This window comes from Trachurus trachurus (genome assembly GCF_905171665.1).
Source record: "Trachurus trachurus genome assembly, chromosome: 20".
In the NCBI taxonomy this organism is placed as follows: Eukaryota; Metazoa; Chordata; class Actinopteri; order Carangiformes; family Carangidae; genus Trachurus; species Trachurus trachurus.
The window spans coordinates 10,708,889-10,729,954 of NC_139911.1; the positions used below are offsets into that span (position 1 = coordinate 10,708,889).

At 40.0% G+C, this 21,066-nt stretch overlaps 3 protein-coding genes across 4 annotated transcripts in view; all 3 read right to left on the minus strand.

The window, feature by feature from the left end:
* Positions 1-1,681: 1,681 nt before the first annotated feature.
* Positions 1,682-11,372, minus strand: LOC311003802 (uncharacterized protein). Of its 2 annotated transcripts, XR_014596283.1 has the most exons (6): positions 10,876-11,372; positions 10,529-10,627; positions 9,735-9,894; positions 6,193-6,325; positions 3,093-4,001; positions 1,682-3,060 (listed from the first exon to the last, which is right to left on the minus strand). XR_014596283.1 is itself a non-coding variant. In XM_083995667.1 (5 exons), exons 2-5 carry the CDS (start codon positions 10,546-10,548, stop codon positions 3,781-3,783), a joined length of 534 nt encoding a protein of 177 aa, XP_083851793.1. In that variant the 5' UTR covers positions 10,549-10,627; positions 10,876-11,372; the 3' UTR covers positions 1,682-3,780. The 2 variants fall into 2 exon arrangements, 1 of the variants encoding a protein (XP_083851793.1); XM_083995667.1 differs by having other exon boundaries at positions 1,682-4,001.
* A 1,005-nt stretch (positions 11,373-12,377) lies between these two features.
* Positions 12,378-14,529, minus strand: timm21 (translocase of inner mitochondrial membrane 21). The gene is made up of 6 exons (XM_083995786.1): positions 13,941-14,529; positions 13,647-13,709; positions 13,459-13,556; positions 13,212-13,285; positions 12,927-13,032; positions 12,378-12,828 (listed from the first exon to the last, which is right to left on the minus strand). Exons 1-6 carry the CDS (start codon positions 14,296-14,298, stop codon positions 12,736-12,738), a joined length of 792 nt encoding a protein of 263 aa, XP_083851912.1. The 5' UTR covers positions 14,299-14,529; the 3' UTR covers positions 12,378-12,735.
* Positions 14,530-19,067: 4,538 nt separating this feature from the next.
* Positions 19,068-21,066, minus strand: part of neto1l (neuropilin (NRP) and tolloid (TLL)-like 1, like) — a gene marked incomplete at both ends in the record, with an annotated part of 63,195 nt that continues 61,196 nt past the window's right edge. Inside the window, 2 exons of the mRNA XM_083995778.1 lie at positions 19,068-19,128; positions 20,021-20,648. Coding sequence (XP_083851904.1) covers positions 19,068-19,128; positions 20,021-20,648 — 689 coding nt within the window. The remainder of the gene's footprint in view (positions 19,129-20,020; positions 20,649-21,066) is intronic.

The window sequence follows — 21,066 nt, forward strand, 5'->3', positions numbered from 1 at the left end:
GCAAAAACATGACAGGCCAAGATATGAATAAGAATGACTGGAGATCTCTGGAAATCTGAGTCAATAAAGAACAGCCACAGCTTTGGACACACATTGCAAAACAAAAAAAAACAGAATATGCATTTGCAGCACTCCTGCAGGATCCTGCCTCTCCAGTAGATGACACACCGAGTCTGACTGTGGGTAACAAGCATCAACATGTAAAAGGTAGAAGCAGTAAGAATACTTAAAAATGTGCTGCTTTCCAAGGAGATGAAGATGGCATTTTCTAGAGGCTTCATAGTGCCCATATGGAGCAGTGAGGGTGTGAAACAACATAATCTATCACATCTGAATTACCGAAACAAGATGTTACTGATCTATTGAATAGAAATGGCTCATTGAACACCAAGATGTTTGTCAATGGCCCCTCTGCCACCAGTCAGAGGACAGGTTGAGAGATTCAGCCGATTGTTGGCAATGAACGCCACGGTTGTCACTGCATGTTCCCTCTACACCGTCTTCCTTTTTTTGACAACTTTTCTCTGGAACAGCAGACATCTTTTCAAGGCAGATGGAATTTGCCTCAATGAGTCTGGAGTAAAACTGTTTATCTCCGACCTATTTTACTTCCTGCGTCGCCCATCCACTCTCGCTGCCAAGGACGGGGGAGACAAGATGCATCAAAACAGCGATAAGACGCAACGCAGCGTGCCAGAAACCTTGACGGAGAGCCACCTCAGCCCCCACCTGAACTCAGTTTAAAACATGAGGGACATCGGAGCCAAGAGAGACAGTCTGTACCCCACACGCAAACAGCCATCTGTGAGGATTTGTTTTTTCTATCTCCTGAACCACATCCAGTTCTTGGCAAAAAAAAGAAAAGAAAAGAAAAAAGGTAGAAAGAAGAAAACTTGATGAAAATGTAGCAGTGGTGATATTGATGGAGCTGGCATGGCTGCCCAAGTTTTGTTTAACATTAAGGGGGTGGGCAAAACATGTCATTCATTTCTGCCTACGCTACTCCACTTTCCCTCTTCCCTGATTTATAGTGACTCCTGAAAGAATAAAAATGCAGTCCAGCTCAGATCTTTTTAGGAAGCAGTCAACTGTTCGTCCCTCAGGTCAGAATTTAACAGGGTGAAACTGCTTTTAGATACAAAGCTGCACACAAAGTCCTGGTGATCTCCAACGCATCCCAACTCCAGCCTCTATCACTTTTAAATAGAAAAAAAAATGCAGCTTTTTTCAAAGCCATTGATTGATGAGTTTCCATCTAGTCATTTAAAAAATAATATACAGTACAATATAACTGCACTAGCTAACTAACTTTGACTTAAAGTTGTATTTTATTTCATTTTGTTGATTTAAATTTATTTTCTCTGTACTAATTTTTACTGCATTGTTTTTGAATGTCGTTTCCTTTACAATTTTCATCTGTTTGTCATGTGCCACATCAAAAAAAAAAAAAAGCTGCTTTGCGATCAGTCGTGCATGCTGTTAACAGGAACCAGTTAAAAGCTACAATAAAACATGAGGTATTTGGTTATTTGACACACTTCATGATTTGACCAATGCACACAAATATGCATTTTAAAGGAGTGGTCTCTATGATTTTACACATCGAGTTCATCCAGTTGAACGATAAATGGGAAATATACAACTTCATACCCAAGCCACAGTAAGAAAATAACACTTTCAATATTATGAACAACAGTTTAATACAGGAAACATATTTCCTCCAAATCAGACAAAAAAAAAACAAGATACTTCCTCTTCAGTCACAAAGCTACTCACTGGAGAGATCTGATGAGTCACCCACCACGGGAATGAACATGAAGTGAACAAACAGGACGTACGTTACTGTTGAGAAGCCTGTGACACTAAAGTTTAGTTTGTCAATCGTCATCGTGCTGCTGCTGCTGCATTTGAGGCTAAATTCATATTTGTACGTTGCAGCTTCTCTGTCGCATCCTTCAGATTGTAAAACCACAGGAGATGTTTGTGGGAGACATCACCGACAGATGCTCCACGATTTGTCATCACAATACAAAATGATTATCATTGTAACACATTACATTTGACATTTCAAATTCTGATTCTCCACAAAGAACTTTTTATACTTGGACCAAGAAAAAATGCATTTATACAGCATTAATCGTTTTTCCCCTTTCTCTCTCCAATTTTTTTTTCTTTTTATCAGAAACAGGTTATATTTTTGCTGACACAAACATGGAGGTTGATTACCTGGGTTTATCATCTTAGAGTGTTATTTCCAAGTTATCAACAAAAAAAGAAATGCTGTGACACAAAAAGCAAAATGCACAGTAATAACCTTTCCAAAAGCAATACTATAACAGAAAATACACAAAGATGGCTGACTTCCACCAGCCTGTGGCAGGTTAACATGAACATTACAAGGAACAGAAATTGTTTATAAAAATAAAAAAAGACAACAACTTTTGGTTAGTCTTCATTCTGCACCAATTATCATTACTGAATGGACACGAATGATGATGATGATCCAGCATGTTCATGTTTGGAGCCTAAGCTCACAGCTGTGGCACTATTTCTTTCAGGATTGTACCACTTAATTTAAACATTTTTCACCTTATTCCACAGCTCAGTGTTAAAAGTGAATAACATCGCATCTGATTATCTTACAGTTGGGTTCAACTACTTAAAATGTAGTTGAGTTGCAATGTGTTTTAGGGTTAAATTTGGGTTTAAGTTACATCTGAAGACAGTTCATCAAATTCCAGAAAGACACAGACATAAGATGAACATCGATACTGTTTGTACAGAAACTTGCGACCAAGCATGTGGAGCAGAAACAGCAGTAACGGTGATTACCAACAGAGAACGATCTCTTGTCGTCTGCCGTGGTGTGTTCATTTATTTCATCCACCCTTTTTCTGCTCGTCCTCACTCACTTCCATTCACAGATGCGATAGGCACTTGAGTTGCCTGATGTCCCCGTATAATCACCAAGATATATTAAACAAGAGCAGTGATGCTAATGAGGTCGTCATTTAAGACAATTAGTGCATTCATTTCTAAAACAGATCTCCACATGACAAACTGCGAGAGAGACAAGAACACACTTTGAAGGCATTAACAATTAATCTAACATACACATGTACATCCCAAAAAGACCCAATATCTACCAATTAGACACTACAAATTTCTCATTGTGGCCTGTTACTGAACCACTGTGTTGTATGTCTATAGACAGACACAAGAAGATGAAATTATGTCCCACATACAGTATTTATCACAGTAGCAGGAACTAAGAACAAGCATCTGCTCATTTCCCCAATCATACTTCTTCAATGAGTAATCTGTGAAAGGAAGTGGCCTCAGACTTACAGATGAAGGCAAACTTTACATAAAAATAAGAAAAAAAACTGAACACACTCTTGAGTCTCCATCTCTCTCTGCTTATCTGTATCTCACAGATTCCCTTTGAGCTTAGAGGTCAAGGGAATAATCCTCATTGTAGCCGGGAGGCAGGTTCTGCGGTCGTGACTGAGGCACACAGGCTTGCTGATGTCATCTGTTATTGCCAAACTCATCAGATGACCATCACTACTTTTTTTTTTTTAAACAATACAAAGTAGAAAAAATATCTTGGTTCTAAAAACCACCACACACACGACTCATGCGCACACGCACACGCACACACTCGCATTCAAATAAAACATCTGCTCTCACATGATGAGAGTTAGGCTGGCAACGATCACTGAGGTTGAATGTAGGAAGGCAGTGCATGGAAAAAGGCAAACTGGCATCGGGGACTGATTAAGTGGACCTGCTCTCTGACTGGGACTCACTGTGGCTCACGGGGCCGTCTTGTTGACTGACTTGTGTCGGGGGAGTCGGCGTGTAAGGGGGCGGGGCTTCGTTTACGCAAGTCGAGTCTCCGCCCTCGGAAATGACAGGCGCGTGACGGGAGGGACGGGGAGCGTCGGCCTCGTCGCCGTGAGCACACTCGCTGTAGGGAGGAGGCTTCAGATCGTCCTCTGAAAGGAGAGAGCAAGTCAGGACAACCAGTCAGTCAGCTGTCAAGAAATATATATTCAAGCACAAGGACAAAAACAGCTGCGCGGCCAAACCGAGATCGCAATCTGGATCAGGCCTCTGTACAATCTCATTTTTATGTGACAACGATTCTGCTGTGTTTGCACTCGCGGCAAAATCCACTGCATCAAAAAGACTCTCCCTGATTCTCCTTTCTGCGGCAAATGACAGGTGACAAATTGTGTGCTAGAAGGAAGGACAACACATTGATCTGAATAAGTCTCTGTAATGAGAAAGATAAAGCTTGGCCAAAGATGGCAAGGAAGAGCAAACACATTGCAAGGTCTGACAAAAATAACTGATCCCAGAGCAGTGGAATCACCTGAAATGACCCTGTAGGATGCTTTTTTAAAAAACATCACTTGCAACACTTTTTGATTTGCAGATTTGTTAAAGAAGGCATGCACAAAGTGTGTCAGCACAGACGGGATGATAAAGGTTGAAACTCACATGCATTAGCACAAAATACATCTACTGCCCCCCCAACCCCCACCCCCCCCCCCACCTCGGGATGAGAAAAAATAAAAATGTGAGAGCGAAAATGCGTCTGCAACATGATGTAATACAATTAGTGGTGAAACCATTTCCACCCTCTTGAGACCACATCCTGCTGTCAGACGAGCACTTCACATCAAATGAGACGTGTCTTACAAAAGAGAACACCGAAACTTAAGTAGTCATCCGACATGTGAAAAGACACACAAAGTTAGAAGCATAATGGAAAAACAACGACAAGCTTTATCCTACTTTAAACATTACTGTTGAGAAGCGGGGAGACCATCAGGGTGGTGGTGAGGGAAATAAATAAAAATGTAAAAATAGAAATGGTTGGGGGAAGGCGTGGGGGGGAGCGCAGAGAGAATTAATTGAACAAGAGGGCAAGATGTGACAGCTCCCAAGGCATCAGCTGCGTGTTGGGGACGCGAGTGCCCCTTAATGGAAACAAGTTAATGATAATAGTAATAAATGTATTTATACAGCACATTTCAAACACATAGATTACAAGGTGCTTTGAAACACAAATCAAACGCAATGAAAGTCAAAAGCAAGGCAGGGATAAGTCACAGCAGCAGGGTAAACAACATGAGGTCAAATAGAGGGAGCAGCCATACACACTAAACACACACAGACACACTCACACACAGACATGCAACACAATAAAAGCAACAGCAGAGCGATATGGAGATGATAAAAAGTCAACATCACACAAAAGCAAGTCTATCAAAATGGGTTTTAAGAAATGATTTAGAAGAAGTCGCCTCAAGTTACGTTTGCAGTTTCCTCCATTTGTCCACTGACCACGGAAATGAGTTAACTCTGACTGACTCACTGACTGATACATGAGGCGTTGTTATAGAAAGAAAACTTTGGAAGTACTGTATTCATTATAAGTTACTGACGCACACAGACAACGTACTCTTTGTGTGCGTATCAAAATTTCAAACAGAAACGCTCCTTCACACGTGATGTGTTCTCCAGAGTCGTGCTTTAAACTCCATCTGGAGTTAGTTTCCTGGTTGTAGCAATGACCCCCATGATCAGTTCTGCTCATAAATCTCCGGTCTTGCCCTCATGGTACTGATTCTGATGGAGTCCTGACATAGCTGGGTAATGAGGTAGCTGGAGTTTGCAGACATATGTAGGTAGCTGGATTAATAAAACGCACTCTGATCCACATTTGACCTCTGTGTGGTTAACGGGGAGGGAAGGAGTCGCAGCAGTTGAGCGCAGAGCCTGAAGTGACCAACATGATGTGGCTAAAGCAGCAGCAGCAGATAAACCACAGAGGGAGAGCAAGAACCGTGATTGGCGAGAAGCCGGTCTACATTATTCAGACAGTGTGAGTATAACATGAGGCAAATTGAAAAAGACAAAAAAAGTCTCACTTATCATTGACCTCAACACTCAACTATTATTTGAAACCCCCGGTGTCTGCGTTTATAATTATAAAATATTGTGGCCAAGAATTCAGAGCTAAAGGAAGTTATGTAACAAAAGAGGAAAAATAACAATGAAGAAGTCTCCCTCGGCCCGATGAATGAGGAAGCAGCAAGTGCACAATTAAATATTCTGTGTACTGTAGTGTTTAGCTGTGTGTGTGTGTGTGTGTGTGTGTGTGTGTGTGTGTGTTACCTCCAGAGACTGCCTCATATGGCGGTGGCATGTCCAGGTGGGAGAAGGACGCGGCCGGTGGCAGGGCTGTGGAGGGCTCTTCTATCGACAGGTCGTCCTGAACACCATACCAACTAGGCCACACGGATGTTTGCTGTGGAAACAGAGAAATGTAGAGTTACTCATGAGTACGCAAGTATACACAATACACAATGCTTGTCTTTCATGTTGAAATTTAAGCTTAGTTCTAGTTTAGTCATCTTTTTACAGAAGGTTAAGAAATCGGTCACATTAAAGCAAACTAACTCTGTTGCTACACATTTGAGACATTATCAGGGTAATACTGCACTGCAGGTAGTAGGGCTGTGTCTGTATCAAAAAGCCAAACAAGTACGAGCAGCGCAGTCTCTCCAGAACTAAACCCTGGAGCGGGTTTGGTAAGAATTGGCCGGAAAGTCAGAGCAAAGAAACCTGCAAGTGCAACACACTCGTGGGAACCTCTACAACGGTGCTGGGATGAACTCTGAAAAGCTAACAGTATGTGAGTCAACACTGCTGGCACTGCTGGGATACCAACTGGGCTGGTTTGACTGCACACACACACACACACACACACACACACTTCAGGAAAGGACGGTGCTGCTGCTGGTTGAATTTATGTACCGTATGTGCTCCTCCAGTGTGCGTCCCTCTGAAACGCTCTGCTCCAGGCCAACACTGACACACACAAATCTAACCATGATGACGTACAAACGTCACTAAACAAACAGCAAGACGATATTCTTAGAGAACAAAGAGACGCCGTCTGTCTTCCACCTCTTTTCTGTGTGCAACAAGTTTTCCAAGAATCGGCTAACCCAAACCTGATATGAATGCATTGTTTATACAAAATGCAGGAGTGTGACGGCTGCCAGCTGATAACATAAATAAGCAGTGGTTGTATTTATGATGTTAGCCTACACTGTTACTATCGTTTTTCTAACTTAAATTTTCTTCTGAACAAAAGCGTCAAGAGTCTGACAACAGCTGACGAGGAGAGCGAGTGGCTACTTGTCAGTTTTAGGGCTGAGCTCGAATTACAAGTCACGTTTGTTTTATCTCCACAATCTCCTCTGGAGATGATCTCAATCCTTTCTACCCTTGTTATCCGACTAATTGCAACGGTAACAGGAAGAAGGCCCATGCAGATCGAGCAGGGAGTCCAGCGATGATAGACTGATGACCTTGGAGATTGATGTCTTAATTAGTTCAAAATTGCCATCCTGTTGTTGTGGGTGTGATAGAGAGAGATGGGGAAAGATGCAGCGCACAGACAGACCACGCAGAGTTCAAGGTGATTAGCACACAATTAACCTAAAATAGTTCATAAAGTAACAAGGTAGTGAGCGCTCTGCGGCCTGGTACCAGTCTGGAGGGTTTGTATTGGAAATCACAGCATTAAAAGAAATTAAAATTCATCTAGGAAATAAACAAGAAGCCAAAACTAATTAAGCCAAGGTCTTATAATTTGTAAACCATCAATAATCTCTCCCATCTCTCTCTGTGCAGACAACATGCATCTATTTAGCCCATAGCTCTTCTGGGTTCATTTTGTTTCTTCAAGTAGCCATGAGTAAAACTGTCCAAGAGGCTTAGGGAGTGATACTACATCAAGACTTTCCCCTACTGTGTTTGATTCATTTAAGCCCAGGACTCGAGATGTCTTGGCGTCTCTCCAGAAAACTTTCAGTTGCCGGGTTATGGATGACCGTGGGGCCTCCCTGCTGCACATTCCATTAAAATCTAAACAGGGAACATTATACAGCTGAGATGTCAGAGGGAACAAGGCGAGAGGGGGAAAGGAAGAGGAACAGTAAGAAAGCAGAAGAGGAGAAGAGAGAAGACTGCATGGGAGGAAGTGGGAGCTGACCGAACGGTAGCAGGACAAGGTGAACTCAGGTCCTGGTGGAAACCGAAGAGGAGAAAAACGTCTCAGACACAAAAATAGAAGCTCAAATGCAAAAAGGAAGTGGAAGGGGTCACTGAGCAGACACTGGACATGTAACCACTAACTAATATATGCATATCTCTGACACCACAAAGTCTCAGGCTGCACTGGACATTCTCCAGAATAAAACACTTTAGATAACACACAGGATGTCGCAACTGGTCCGGGGAAACCCAAGGTCAAAAACCACGGCATTTCTTAACTTTCAACTGCATCGTTTATTTTTGTAGCATTTCCTGTTGCATAAATATTCCAAACGTAGCTAAAAAATATCATTTTATGTGCCTCTTGAATGTATCTACCACGATTAAACGTGGGTGAAAAGGAGGTGCGCAGTCAAGATCATGAAGAAATGGCTACGCTGATGCAGAAAGCCATGCAAATGAATCTGATTTTGGAAGCGTGTGTTGTTATCATTGTCATTCATGCAACGTTTTGTAAAAACTACAAAGACGTGGGCGAATGTTCAAAGAGCATTTCTGTGCAGGTTCTGAATCGTGGAGATTGCTTCCAGGTGTTTTAGGGAGGCAGTAAAGTAGGCAGGTCCTGGAGGAAGCACAAACAGGATGACTGTCTACACCTGTGGCGTAGCCCAAAGAAAAAGCATTATTATTCTAGATATATCTCTGCGAACACCCGGGGGTGGCAATAAAACAGAAACCTGCATTTTACAGCCAATTTCAAAATATATATGGATAGCACAAATTCCAGCAAAATGGAAGAAGTTGCAAACCAAACAGAAACACAACTATGAAGCTCATTTCAGTGCCAGCCGAAACAGACTACATTACATAAACTGTTCACAATGTCAAGCTAATTAAATACTGGAGGAGACTATGCTTGTTGTTCTGTGTGGTTTATGATTCACATGGGACAAGAGATAGTAACAAAACTATTTCAGTTCAACAAATGCAGCATCTAACATGTAGCACAGAAAATATCTGTGCCTGACATTGGGGAATAAATAATATAAGACGACCTCTGGAGGGACACACACTGCTGTCTGTAAATCAGTCTCCTCCTGTCTTTCTGTCTGTATCTTTGCTGATCATATTTGCACAAAAACCTCACATGCAGGGTTAAAATTTGACAAACCTCCACTCACACACTCACAGTTTCTGTCTAACTGAGGAGCTGTCAAACCTGTGACCTGCCCTTAGAGACCTCTAACGTCAACAGGGTTGAACAAACTTCACAGAAAAATGTCAATGTACAAGTGTATGCAAAAGCAGATGCATGCACCAATTAAAGGCAACCCCACAAAGTGAGTATGTGACTGAAACTAACACGTAGCCCGTCTTGTCATTTCAGTGAAAGTGACTAACTGAAAACCACATGTCCTCTCATGAGCGCAAACAACTCCTCTGCAGAAATGTAACACGGCCATGGCCATATTTGACTTTCTCTAGCTCACTCTTCTTGTGTGGTGTGCTGTACTCAACTCTCTCAGCTCTTTGATACCAAAAAAAAAAAGAGACACAAACCACAATAGAGATATGTGCTAAAGGGGCAGAGCCATGTCAGCTAGATAGTGAGTTTGAAAATACTTTGCTGTGGTCACACGATGTGTACTTACACTCTGTCTCTCACACATCTGATGAAGGTATGCCCTTCCTCCAACAATGACTATCTGAGCGTTGCGAGGGTTGCTCAGGTATGCTGCCAGTTGCCTCTGTCTGGATCGGTACCAGCACACATAGAAGAATATCTTGATGATGATGAATATGATGACAACTCTGTAGCGGAGAGAAGAAAGGCATAAAGAATGGGGAGTATGAGAGGAGTGGACAGATTTATGCATTTATTCTCAGCTATGTTTCTATTATTAGGAGATATGTACAATGGCATGCAAAGGTTTGGACACCCCTGGTCAAAATTTCTGTTAATGTGAACAGTTAGGCTAGTGGAAGATTAAATGATCTGTGAAAGGCATACATTTTCACATGAAACACACTTTTGCAATATTTTAAGCAATATCAGTGTATAATTTTTGTTTTCTACAATTTTAGAGTACGCGAAACAAAGCAGCAGCCTGCAAAAGAATGAGAAGCCCATGAGACTTGAGCTCTCAGATAACTTTGACCAAGGTATCAGACAAGCTATTCATTATTTACACACTGTGATAGTTTCCAAAGTGCTACTAGGTACTAACCATGAAGGGTGCCCAAAACTTTTCTGTAATTTTGAAAATGTAAAAGAGGAAATGAAATGACAAGGGAATTTGTAATCTGTAACTTTATGCCTTTTGGAGATCATATCATCTTCTGCTTACCTATCTGTTCACACATTAACAGAAATTTTGACGAGGGGTAAGGGTAACCCAAACGTTTGCATCATGCCACTGTAACTACAGTCTATGATTATACTTACATGTACCAGTACAGCTCCATTTTTTGTGAGATGTCACTGAGCAGATGTTCTCATATCTGAGGGGGTATGTAGCTGGTCCCTCCAAAAACACAACTTGCCCTGAAAACAGTAACAATTATCAGTACTTATTTATTTTATATTTATATTATATTACATTCTTTGTTTCACATTACATTTGTAAATCCAGAGGCATCATGTATCTCACCATCAGAGCTACGACCGAGTCAAATGTACTTGCACTTATACACAATAACTTAAAACAGATGGTAACTTAAGCACCGACGTCCTGATCGTTTAACTTAGCTACAAAATAAAATAAACACATTAACAGGATTTTGTGAACTTACGTCGCAGCAGCTCCTTGACTTTACCAGAGTTAGGTGACGAGATGAGCCGCTTCCCGTGTCATTTCTGGGGGTTGTGATGCTAAAGCTACTTTAGCTGCTAAGCTAACGTGTAGCAGCAGGCCACAACGACAACAACAACAGCCGTGACTCTGTTTTACCCACGCGGCGAATAAAAAAACAACAACCGCTGTCGACCTGTTTTTATAAACATACCCTCTTGTTTTTGGTTTTATCTTCACACTCACTTTGAAAGAGCTGCTCGTAAAACTCCAACACGGAAGAAACAACTAAACTTCAGTAAATTAGCTAGCGTTTACTGAGTTAGCACATCCCTGACTGCGCTCATCACGACGGCGGCGGCTGCTGCTGCCTTCGGTCGGTTTCAGTCTCACAGAGGTGGGCGGCGTTCACGGGACGGGTTGCTTTCGCTGCTTCCCGGAGAGCGGCCACTCCCACACCAGGGTCGATAAATTTTAATCTGATGGTTTGGTTTCATGAATTAGCTACATCCAGAAATGATGCTTTGGCTTCCGACCGTTGACAACAACTGTATGGTAGTTTATGCCTTCACGGAACAACGGAAATTAGAGAACCGACAACATCACGTTGGTTCATGATGTTTTAACCATGGATGTATTGGTTTTAAGTCAGAGAATAAAACATTTCAGCAAACAATACGATTCAGGTTTCGATTATAAATAGTGATAAGTTATCTTCATTATGGATATCTATCAATTAATTAAAAAAAAATCATCTCCGACTTATTACTTGAGCGTTTTAAAACTGTGGTGTAGCATAGACTGCAGTATTTCCGAGGGTCTCCAAAGGCAGCATAGCTTTTGTCAGACAAAGGGCTATTAATGGGACCAAATATGTACATAAAATGTCAGTGTTTGTACACGATTAATATCAATACACGAAAAGTCAGAATAAAAACTATTCTTTTCAGAGTGATCCAGGCGATCATTGTTTAAAATCCGATTCTTAGTAAATAATGAGTCTTCCTAACTACTATTACTATACTAGTCTACTATAAAAACAACTGCAAAAAAAGATATGAATGAATGAGGGTTAATAAAATAACAGAAAAGGTCGTATGAGGTTGCTGCCTCTGTTGAGTCTTTGCTTCCACCTAGTGGCCATTGTTTTGTATTGCAAACGACTGTTTCAGAAAATAAAACCAAATTCAGAATTTTGCATTAAATAAATACTAAATTAAATATGCATATTTTAATAAAGTAAATCTAGGAAAATATATAGAGAAAGGGCATGTGACTGAGATCATGTCTGAGCAGAGTAAAAGGGATTCTCAATGCTTTAAAATTACTTTTTGGCTGAGTGGCCTGGCCTATAGTATGCAAGGCTATTTTTGTGCATATAAAACCAAAATGACCACCAATGTGCAAATCCAACTAAACATACAATACAATAAGGATAAATTATAGTGACATACATCATTTTAATTCAACTCTGTCAAACAATCAAAACATAATTTTGTTGTATGTGACCAACATTTTATTACAATTTAAAAGCATCTTGTATTACACATTGCTACAAGAGTCATCAAAAATAAAAATCTGAAACCAAACAACAAAATATTTGTAGTGCATCTGTACATTTTTAGAAAACAGAAACACTTACAGGGTCATTTATCTGTGAAGAGACTTTGATTTGCAAAGCTCTTCACCACATGTTGACCAATGTCATAGCAAAGTCTAAATCAAAGGTGTCCATTTAAATCAGGTACATTGTTTATGTTTGACATAACTTTTAATCACAAATTTGTCAGATAACTCAAACCTGACTCTTAGAAGCACATTTTTCACATTTTTTCATCCTTCCTTCCATCCATCATTTCTACTACCGGTTATCCTCCACAATAATGGTCCGTCTTGGGTAGGTGTCGATGTCCACAAATATGTAACGAAACTCATACTTTCCAGTTTCATTATTCTGTAAAACAAAAGGAAGTTATTTGTTTTTGTACCTAGTGCCACCTTTGTTCTGGTATTTTAAGTTGTCTTTAAACAAAGAATTAGAAAAATACAAACCTCTTTTGATTCTGAGTGTACGGTTCCTTTGAGACCTGGTTCTGAGCCTTCGATGTAAAACTTGAGTCTCATATGCTTCAGTCCGTCCTTCAGATACTCCACGTGACTAAGTAACAAACACACACGCACACAAATAATACATTTATACCAGCACCACACAGATGTTTACCAATTGACTTATTTTAGGTTCAGCTCCCTTCTTCATATTTTCAGTCAGTGATTATTGGACACTAATGTGCAACTTATATCAATACATTTGTTATTTCATAGTAATTTAATTCGTACCTGACTTGCTGCCTCCTTCCTCGGCGGGTGGTCTCACCGTAACATTTGATTGGCTCTCCAAATGCACCAATTACCTACATTTTCAACAACACCAGGTATGACACAAGACATATGAAGCTGTATTTGTCCTGGTAAATCTACACAATCTGTGCAGCAATACACACTAGCAGCCTACACAGTACATGACAGTTTAGGAGGAGGATGATGCTGTTTGCCCTCAGCAGTCATTCAGTGATGTCATTCTTACCTCTGGGTGTGACTTGACTTTGTCGAAGGCTTTCCCATAGACTTTATTTGGACTGGAGGAAGAAAACAGCTCCTGAAAGACCACATACAACAGCCCACCTGACACACACACACGAACACAGGTCAAAACATTTACAATCTGATTTGATTTGACATGAGGTGAGAATTTCTGCTTGATTATCTAGTCACCTGTCACTCCAAGTCCAATGAGTACAACTATCAAGTAGGTGAAGTCTCTGCCTGCGTCCTTCACTGCAAAACACCATTGGATTAGTCATTTAATTTTCTATCATTTTATACTGTAACATAGCTATTACGCTACATATGAGATCTGGCATTCTTCCTCTGGCCATTGAGGTTGGTCAAAAATATTCCTCAGGATAACAGAATATGTGAAATGTGTGAGTTAACGTTAGATGAAGTTTCTTTGGCAGTGTGAAAACGAAAGTTAAAGTGACTGAAATCACATTGTGTCTTGCTTACCTTTCTGAGCAGCTGATGGCTTTGGACTTCCCCCCTGATACCTGGACACTGACTGGTCTCTGTCCCCGGGGCTGCTCTTGTTTCTGGCTGAGACGGTGAGACAGACCCCTCTCCGTGTCTGTGCCCCGCTGAAGCAGCTCAGCGGCGGCAGGACACACGCAGGAGGAGCCCGGGCTGTCCTGAGGCTGAGGAGGGTCCCACTCCCCGTGGACACGGAGGACACTGTCCTGTGCGTGTGGACGAGCAGACTAAACGTGTGCGTGTGTTTGTAGTGTGTGTGCGCGGTGTAGTTTGTCGTTGTTGTCGCTGCCTGTTGCACATGTCGGTGCAGGGCTTGGAGTATCCGTGTGTAAATCATGGCTGTGTCCTCTGCTGGGTTGTTAGCTTCAACTCCTGTCACCAGCCACAGCCGCTTAGCAGCTTAGTTTATCTGTTGGCACGAAGACCGACAACACGGATAAAGCCGAGTCAAAGACCTACCGCGGACAGTGAGGACATCAGTGCACAATTTTCAACGTTAACTACTAAACTGCAGCAGCTTATCAAGCTACATACAGGACTGACTGTCAAACTAATATGTATCCCTGAGTCGCATTCTTGTGTCGTCACTCACCCAAAGGGTTCATGGGAGATTGAGTTTTTTTTTATCAAAACAAACACAAAAAAACACCATGCTACGCTCACAGAGAGAATAGGCTAGGCTAGTTTATTGATGTTTGCTAAATGTTGTAAAAGCTACTTTAAAACTCAATAAAGACACAATAAGTTTAGATCTAAGAGTATTTTTGATTTAGTTTTTTTGTCCAATATTCACATTTTATCTATTGTTAGGCTATTGTCACAACATCCATTAGAGTAGCTTTAAGTAGGCTATGGATTTGTACATTTTATGTATTTTGTAACATTATCAGATATGTTTGAGTATAAAGTAGGCTAAGTCTAAATCTATGAAGGACAACAAGTGATATATATAGTATAGCCTATAAAAAGACAAATAAACACAGAAATAGCATTTTTAGCAAGTTATTTTTTGCATTTATTTAGGCATTTTATTATTTATTTCCGTATTTATCTATGCCTCAAGGTCTTCACACATGGTTTGGACTTCTGGTGAGAAAATACTAAATCTATTATCTTGTTTCTATTGGCCTGAAAACAGTCACATTCACATGAAGTATACCTCAAATTGTATAGTCTAACTGTAGTCTAAAAGTGTTGTGTGTATTGTTGAATAACTAAAATGAGTGAGTGTTAGTCCTAAACAGATCAGAATAGGAAATTAGACACAAGTAGCAAAATCACAATAAAATCAGTAAACATTAGTTTATTGAAAACATTGTGTCCAGCATTTTCTTTATGTGATATCAAATAAATGTTCAAATGGGTTTAAAAAATACCACAGTGCAATGAAACAAGGGGAAACAACATATAAATAAGTCATGTTCAGATATCAGTAAAAGTGGGAATAAAGAAAAGTTAGTTGAAGAAGAGTCATGTTTGAAGTTTCACATCACTTTATTTCATACATCCTGTTAGTTTTTCTTCTCAACAGGGCTCTCGGTAATTCTTATATATAAAAACAACCTGATACTCTACTATAAAGACATGACGTAAAAAATAAGAAATATAATGTAAATTCAGCAGCTGAAATGTGCAATTTCATATTTTGATGGTTACATGAAAATGTTTAAAAAAGAAAACCTGATTCTGTTTTTTTTTTGTGTTTTCTTTTCTCTCAATGAACAACTTTACATTAAAGGTACTCTATTTCTCAATAAAACAAACTTTCAGTCCCGTATCTGAAATGATCAGTGTTCCAATGGCTCCTCAATTTCCAGCCAGTCGTGGAGCACCAGAAGGGAAAACGCACCTCTGCGGTCCAAAGCAAAGAAGAAAAACTTGATGCTTACATCACAAACCTTTTTTTTTTATTCTTTGTATTTTTTTTTCTCATCACAACACTCTACATTGGTAAAGTTGCTCTGGGCAACAGTTCACTCAAGATGCACAAGGGAGAGAAACCTTAGCTCCAAATGCTGTCAAACTTGGCAAGATGCAGAGGAATGCTGCATCTGTCTGATGTATCTGCAGAGAAATGAAAACACTATTACTTGAAGTCTCTTCTGGGCCCTACACTTTTCATCTGCTGCCGGGCCGCGTGTGATCAAATTGCTTCAGACTTACTTAATTACTGAGGTGTCTTCCTCCATCTATATACTGGCAGATGATTTGTGACAAGTGTGTGTGTGTTGAACGAGTAAAAAACACAGAATCAGAGATAGAGGAGTGAATGTGTGCATGTCTGAATTTCTGTCGGCACAGATGTGAAACGAAGAGACAACACGCAGGGCAACAATGTTCACATAGAAAAGAAAAAATATATATTTTATTCAGTATCTGCAGGAACACAAGTTTGTGTGCAGGATCTGAATGAAAGTAAAAGAAAGTGAAAAGTATGGATGTAAAGAATACATAATTCATAGATATACATAATACTAAATAATGTATACATAATGGAAAAAATACTCACTGATACATGACTGAGCTGATGAAAAATGTGCATTATGGAAGACTGTGTGCGTTGTATGACTTTTGTTATGGTGCTCAGCTCTGATCTACTTTTATAACTTTCCACTTAAGATTTTTTTCTCAACTTATTCCTACAGAACCAGTCTGCAAACAGTGAGTGTTAATGGAGTATGATGCTGATTCTTAAGATCGAATTACACTTTTTTTTGTCCTGTTTGGTGAAATAAATCTTTTCAGTTTGGTTTTGGTTTCTTCTTCTGACAAGAATCAGCCACAACAAATAGACAGACATTGAAAAACATGACTTGAGAAAGATGTGGATGCAATGTGCTGACGGTCTGAGGATGTGCTAAATAGAGAGAGAAACTACTGACCAAAAGACAATAAAACAAAGAAAAAAAGTGAAGCTTTATTGTTATTTATTTTTTTTACAAAGCATCAATAAAATCAGCCCTGAAAGATAAATTTGAGTAACTGTAAAAACTGTCATCCTTTCAATTTGCCCTTGTAGAAAAGTCTGTTTTTAATACAAAGATATGAAGCTCTTACAGTAGAAGAGGGTTAGAAGACAAACAGACTTGAAGTAAATATGTTTGCCAAAAACAAACAACAAAAAACAAACACACAAATCAACAAAACAACAACGACAACAACAGAGAAACAAAAAAAAAATACTCCTTGCCGAAATAAAGCTGCTAGTCAAAAAGTTAGTCAATTCAAAGGGAGTTTGACTTCAAATGAAAATGGTGATATTAATTTGCATATTTCTCTTTATCTAATGATGTAGCTAAGCAACTGCATGCAATGCAATTAATGAATTTAAGGATGCTTTTTTTTAAGTCGCTTCTTATGACAATATGACTAATGTATTAGTGGAGGGGGCCTTTTGTACTTTAACGTTAGTATGTTAATGTTTCAATGGATATAAAGGAAGCATGCACAAGCCATACAACTGGACCTCGAGTGGTTATTCAGATTAAACGGCTTCTGGTTATTCCAACAGTATTACATTTTTACTAGGTTAGTAATTAATTGAGTTTAATTCCAATTTTCACTAATAAAGTAAATTTCCCAACTTTAACAAACTGCAAGCATCTACATTGTGCCATTGAAATCATAATATGTATGCCACTAATTTGAAAAACACATGCTACAAAACTAACTCGAAGATGTTGGAATCACATTAATTTTGTTATCAGCGAGGAATCTATGATAATGACAGGTAAGTTTTCTGACTAACGTTCAAAATTGAAATTTCAATAATCAATAATCAATAATCATGTTCATTTTAAAGGTCCATATCTTTCCAATGAGACAAAAAAAAAAATCTGGACTGACTACAGTACGTAGAGCACAAAGCTGACCGAATTTTCCTCTCAACAGCACTGCAGCTGTCCACTGTGTTCGTCTTTGCACATGAACACATATTCAGTATCCTTTCGTCATTGTGTCCCTTCATCATCATCATCATCATCAGCATCATGCTGGTGTAAATCTCCGCTCCGCTTTTTCATATGTCAGTGACGCCCGTTCGTACTGATCCAGGATTTCACTATTCTCAAGAAGTCTACATGATGGAGACAATGCAACATAATGTAGAACATAAGCAGACACACACACACACACACACACACATACACACAACAGGACAGCACATTTTTCACACCAAAAGACACAACAATGGGTAACACTTCATGTGACTGCTCCATTATATGCTGGCACGAAGCTGCAAGCAGGACCTTATATAGCTCTCCACTGATTATCTTTGGATTTAATTAAGTTCTAAAATGAAGAATTGGAAGAAAAAAAGGTTTCTCATTAGTTCTTTGCAGTTTATGCAACTAATTTGTAATATTAATATCCTAAATTGTGCTTTACAACAACCTCATGAAAGCATAGTTGTGGAGCATGCACATGAAATGTTACACACAGGCATAAATACTATGCTTCACCATTAACCAAACACAAAATCAAATACTACAAGAAGTGACATCAATCATGCAGAACTACAGAGGAATTCTGTATGTGTGTGGTCAGTAAAGATCTGTGAATTACAAAGAGCTTAATAAAGTATTTAAGTAATCTCAGTGTGCTTTGTTTAATGTGTGCAAAAAAATCCCACTGATGTTATTTAATGAAAAATATCTGGGACTGTGTTTGCTTTTAAATCTGTGCTTTGACTTTTACATTGTTGATATAAATTATTTGCTGTGGGCCTTGTGGGAGAAAAAGAGGTTAGACATATAAACTGATAACAGCTTCAACTAAAAAGTCCATGCTAATGAATATTTATGATCAAATGTATGTCCTCGGGAAAAGAGGACATACAGTAAACTTGAGCATCACAAAGACTTCAAACAAACTCACTATAGGAGGACAAGATGGCTGCAAGCAAGAAAACCATCTTGGTGAAAATGAACAATTAAAAAAACATAAAAAAGAAACAACAACAAACAAAATAGAAACTTGTGCAAAAATCACAGAAAGGAGGAAAAAATAACTCACATAAAAAATATATACTGACTGGGCAAATGATGACTACACAACATATATAGATGTTGATTGTTGGATAAGGGGTTCTTACCTTGAGATTGTCTCTTAGACCCTAGTTGTGTTGTACTCTGATTCATGTTTGCTCAAAGAGCCAATGAGGCAGAACCTGAAATGTCACGGCTCTTTCATTTAATATCAAATTCCTTTTGCATAGAGAGGTCAGAATGCATACTGTGCTACATAACGGCAACAAACTTCATTAGTGCTTTGCTAGTCTCTGGGATCCTTGCATGCAGACTTGTAGAAAACTAATAGTCAGTCAAGAACGCTCTGGAAAGAGCACATAGAAAGTGCATGCAGGAGAAAGTTGCATCTTCAAAGTATTTTGTATTCTGATACCTTTCACATATTTTTTTTTCTTTTTTTGGAAACATATACAGTTACTTTTCAAGCAAGGTGCAAGTACACATTAAAATATATATATTTTTTCAAATATAGAAAATCCTGTTCATGCCAAAATATTAAGCTATATAGAATATAAGTCATAAATATTTTCAGTATCACACTTAGGAATACAACTGCATATTTATGATACCAGGCACCAGGTTAAGCCCTTGGGTTAACAGTCGAAACTGGTCTGATTATAGAATTAACTAAAAAAAATATGAGGTCTGACTTTTTAAGATTCATGACAAACCTCAAAGTAGGCTACAGTAGTGTTTATAGATGCAGGTATGTGGGGAAAGCTAGCAGCTATAGCTTGACATGTTCAAGGATGAGCATGCAGGAGGGGGCAAATTTATCTGTTGTAATTTAGCCCTTTGTGGAAAAATTGAAAAGGTTTTTAATGATAGAAAGGGAACAAAGAACAAGGATCAATGCAAAAAAAAGTAGCTTATCATAACCTTAAAAAAGTAATGAGGGGAAGAGGAAGAACAAAGCTAAAATAAGAGGAAAACTTAAATAAATGTAATTATCCCACACACATTTCAAACATCCCCATGGTTAACTCTATAGGGTTGTTGTTCTTCCCTCATCAGAAATCTATAGATACTGACCGCTGTACTGCCTTTTCGTGGCGTGAAAGCCGGTGGCTGGTGGTGGGAACTTCTTCCAGGTCGTCGTCCAGGTCGCATCCATTGTCCGCTGCCTCTTGCGAATAGCTGTGCTTCATGACCAGGATGCTCCTGCGGTTTCCTGTGGCCGGCAGCAAGGGCCGCACTGCCATCGGCGGCTGCGGAAGGTCTGTGAGCAGAGTGGCGGGCCCCCCGTCCCGAGCGCTCAGGTTTCCGCGGCTTCCTCGTCCGCTGAGGGACAGCTGGGATATGTGGGCGGAGCCGGGATTGGAGACGGACCCGCAGTGGTGGTCGTGGACGCAGCGCGAGGAGGCGCGGCGGAGGGCGTGGTAGTTCTCGAAGTCTTCCGCCAGGTCCACCAAGTCCGCCGTGGCCGCCGCGGCCGTGGTGGCGCTCCGTAACGTGCACAGCTCGTAGTGAGGCGGCTCGAAGACCTCCTGGAACATGGTGGGGTCAAAGTCCTCGCGCCGCAGGATGTACTTTTTACGCGGCTGCTTGATCTGGACGATGACAGAGACGATGAGGAGGATGAGGACGATGCAGCACGTGACACCGATTATGGTCCCGTTGGTGTTGTTCAGGTTGTCGAGGATGTTGGCTTTCCTTTTCTCTGTACAAAGCAGAACAGAGAGAGAGAGTTTTCATAAGAAAATGACCTGAGTCTTTATAAGATCATAAGATAATTATCACTATCACAAAACAAATGACATCTGAGAGTGTGATTTTAACTGTGATTGCCAATGCCAACCGTTTCCTAGTTAATTGAGCATTAGTAACCATAGGTGCAGCAGACCCGTCCAGCTCTGAGTCAGTCATTCAGTCTGTGATGCTTCTTCCACTGTGAAGAAACGTTTCCTCATCAGAGTTTAAGGGTGTATTCAGACCTGTGGCTCGTTTGCTTTGTTCCATTTCAATGGCTAAAACGATACAATTGTTGTTCTTGTTGACTTTCAATTGTTGTTCAGCAATTGTTTTTCTTTTGTGTTGTTTGTGTTCACACGGTAACAGTCCCAAGCGGTTCAAAGTTG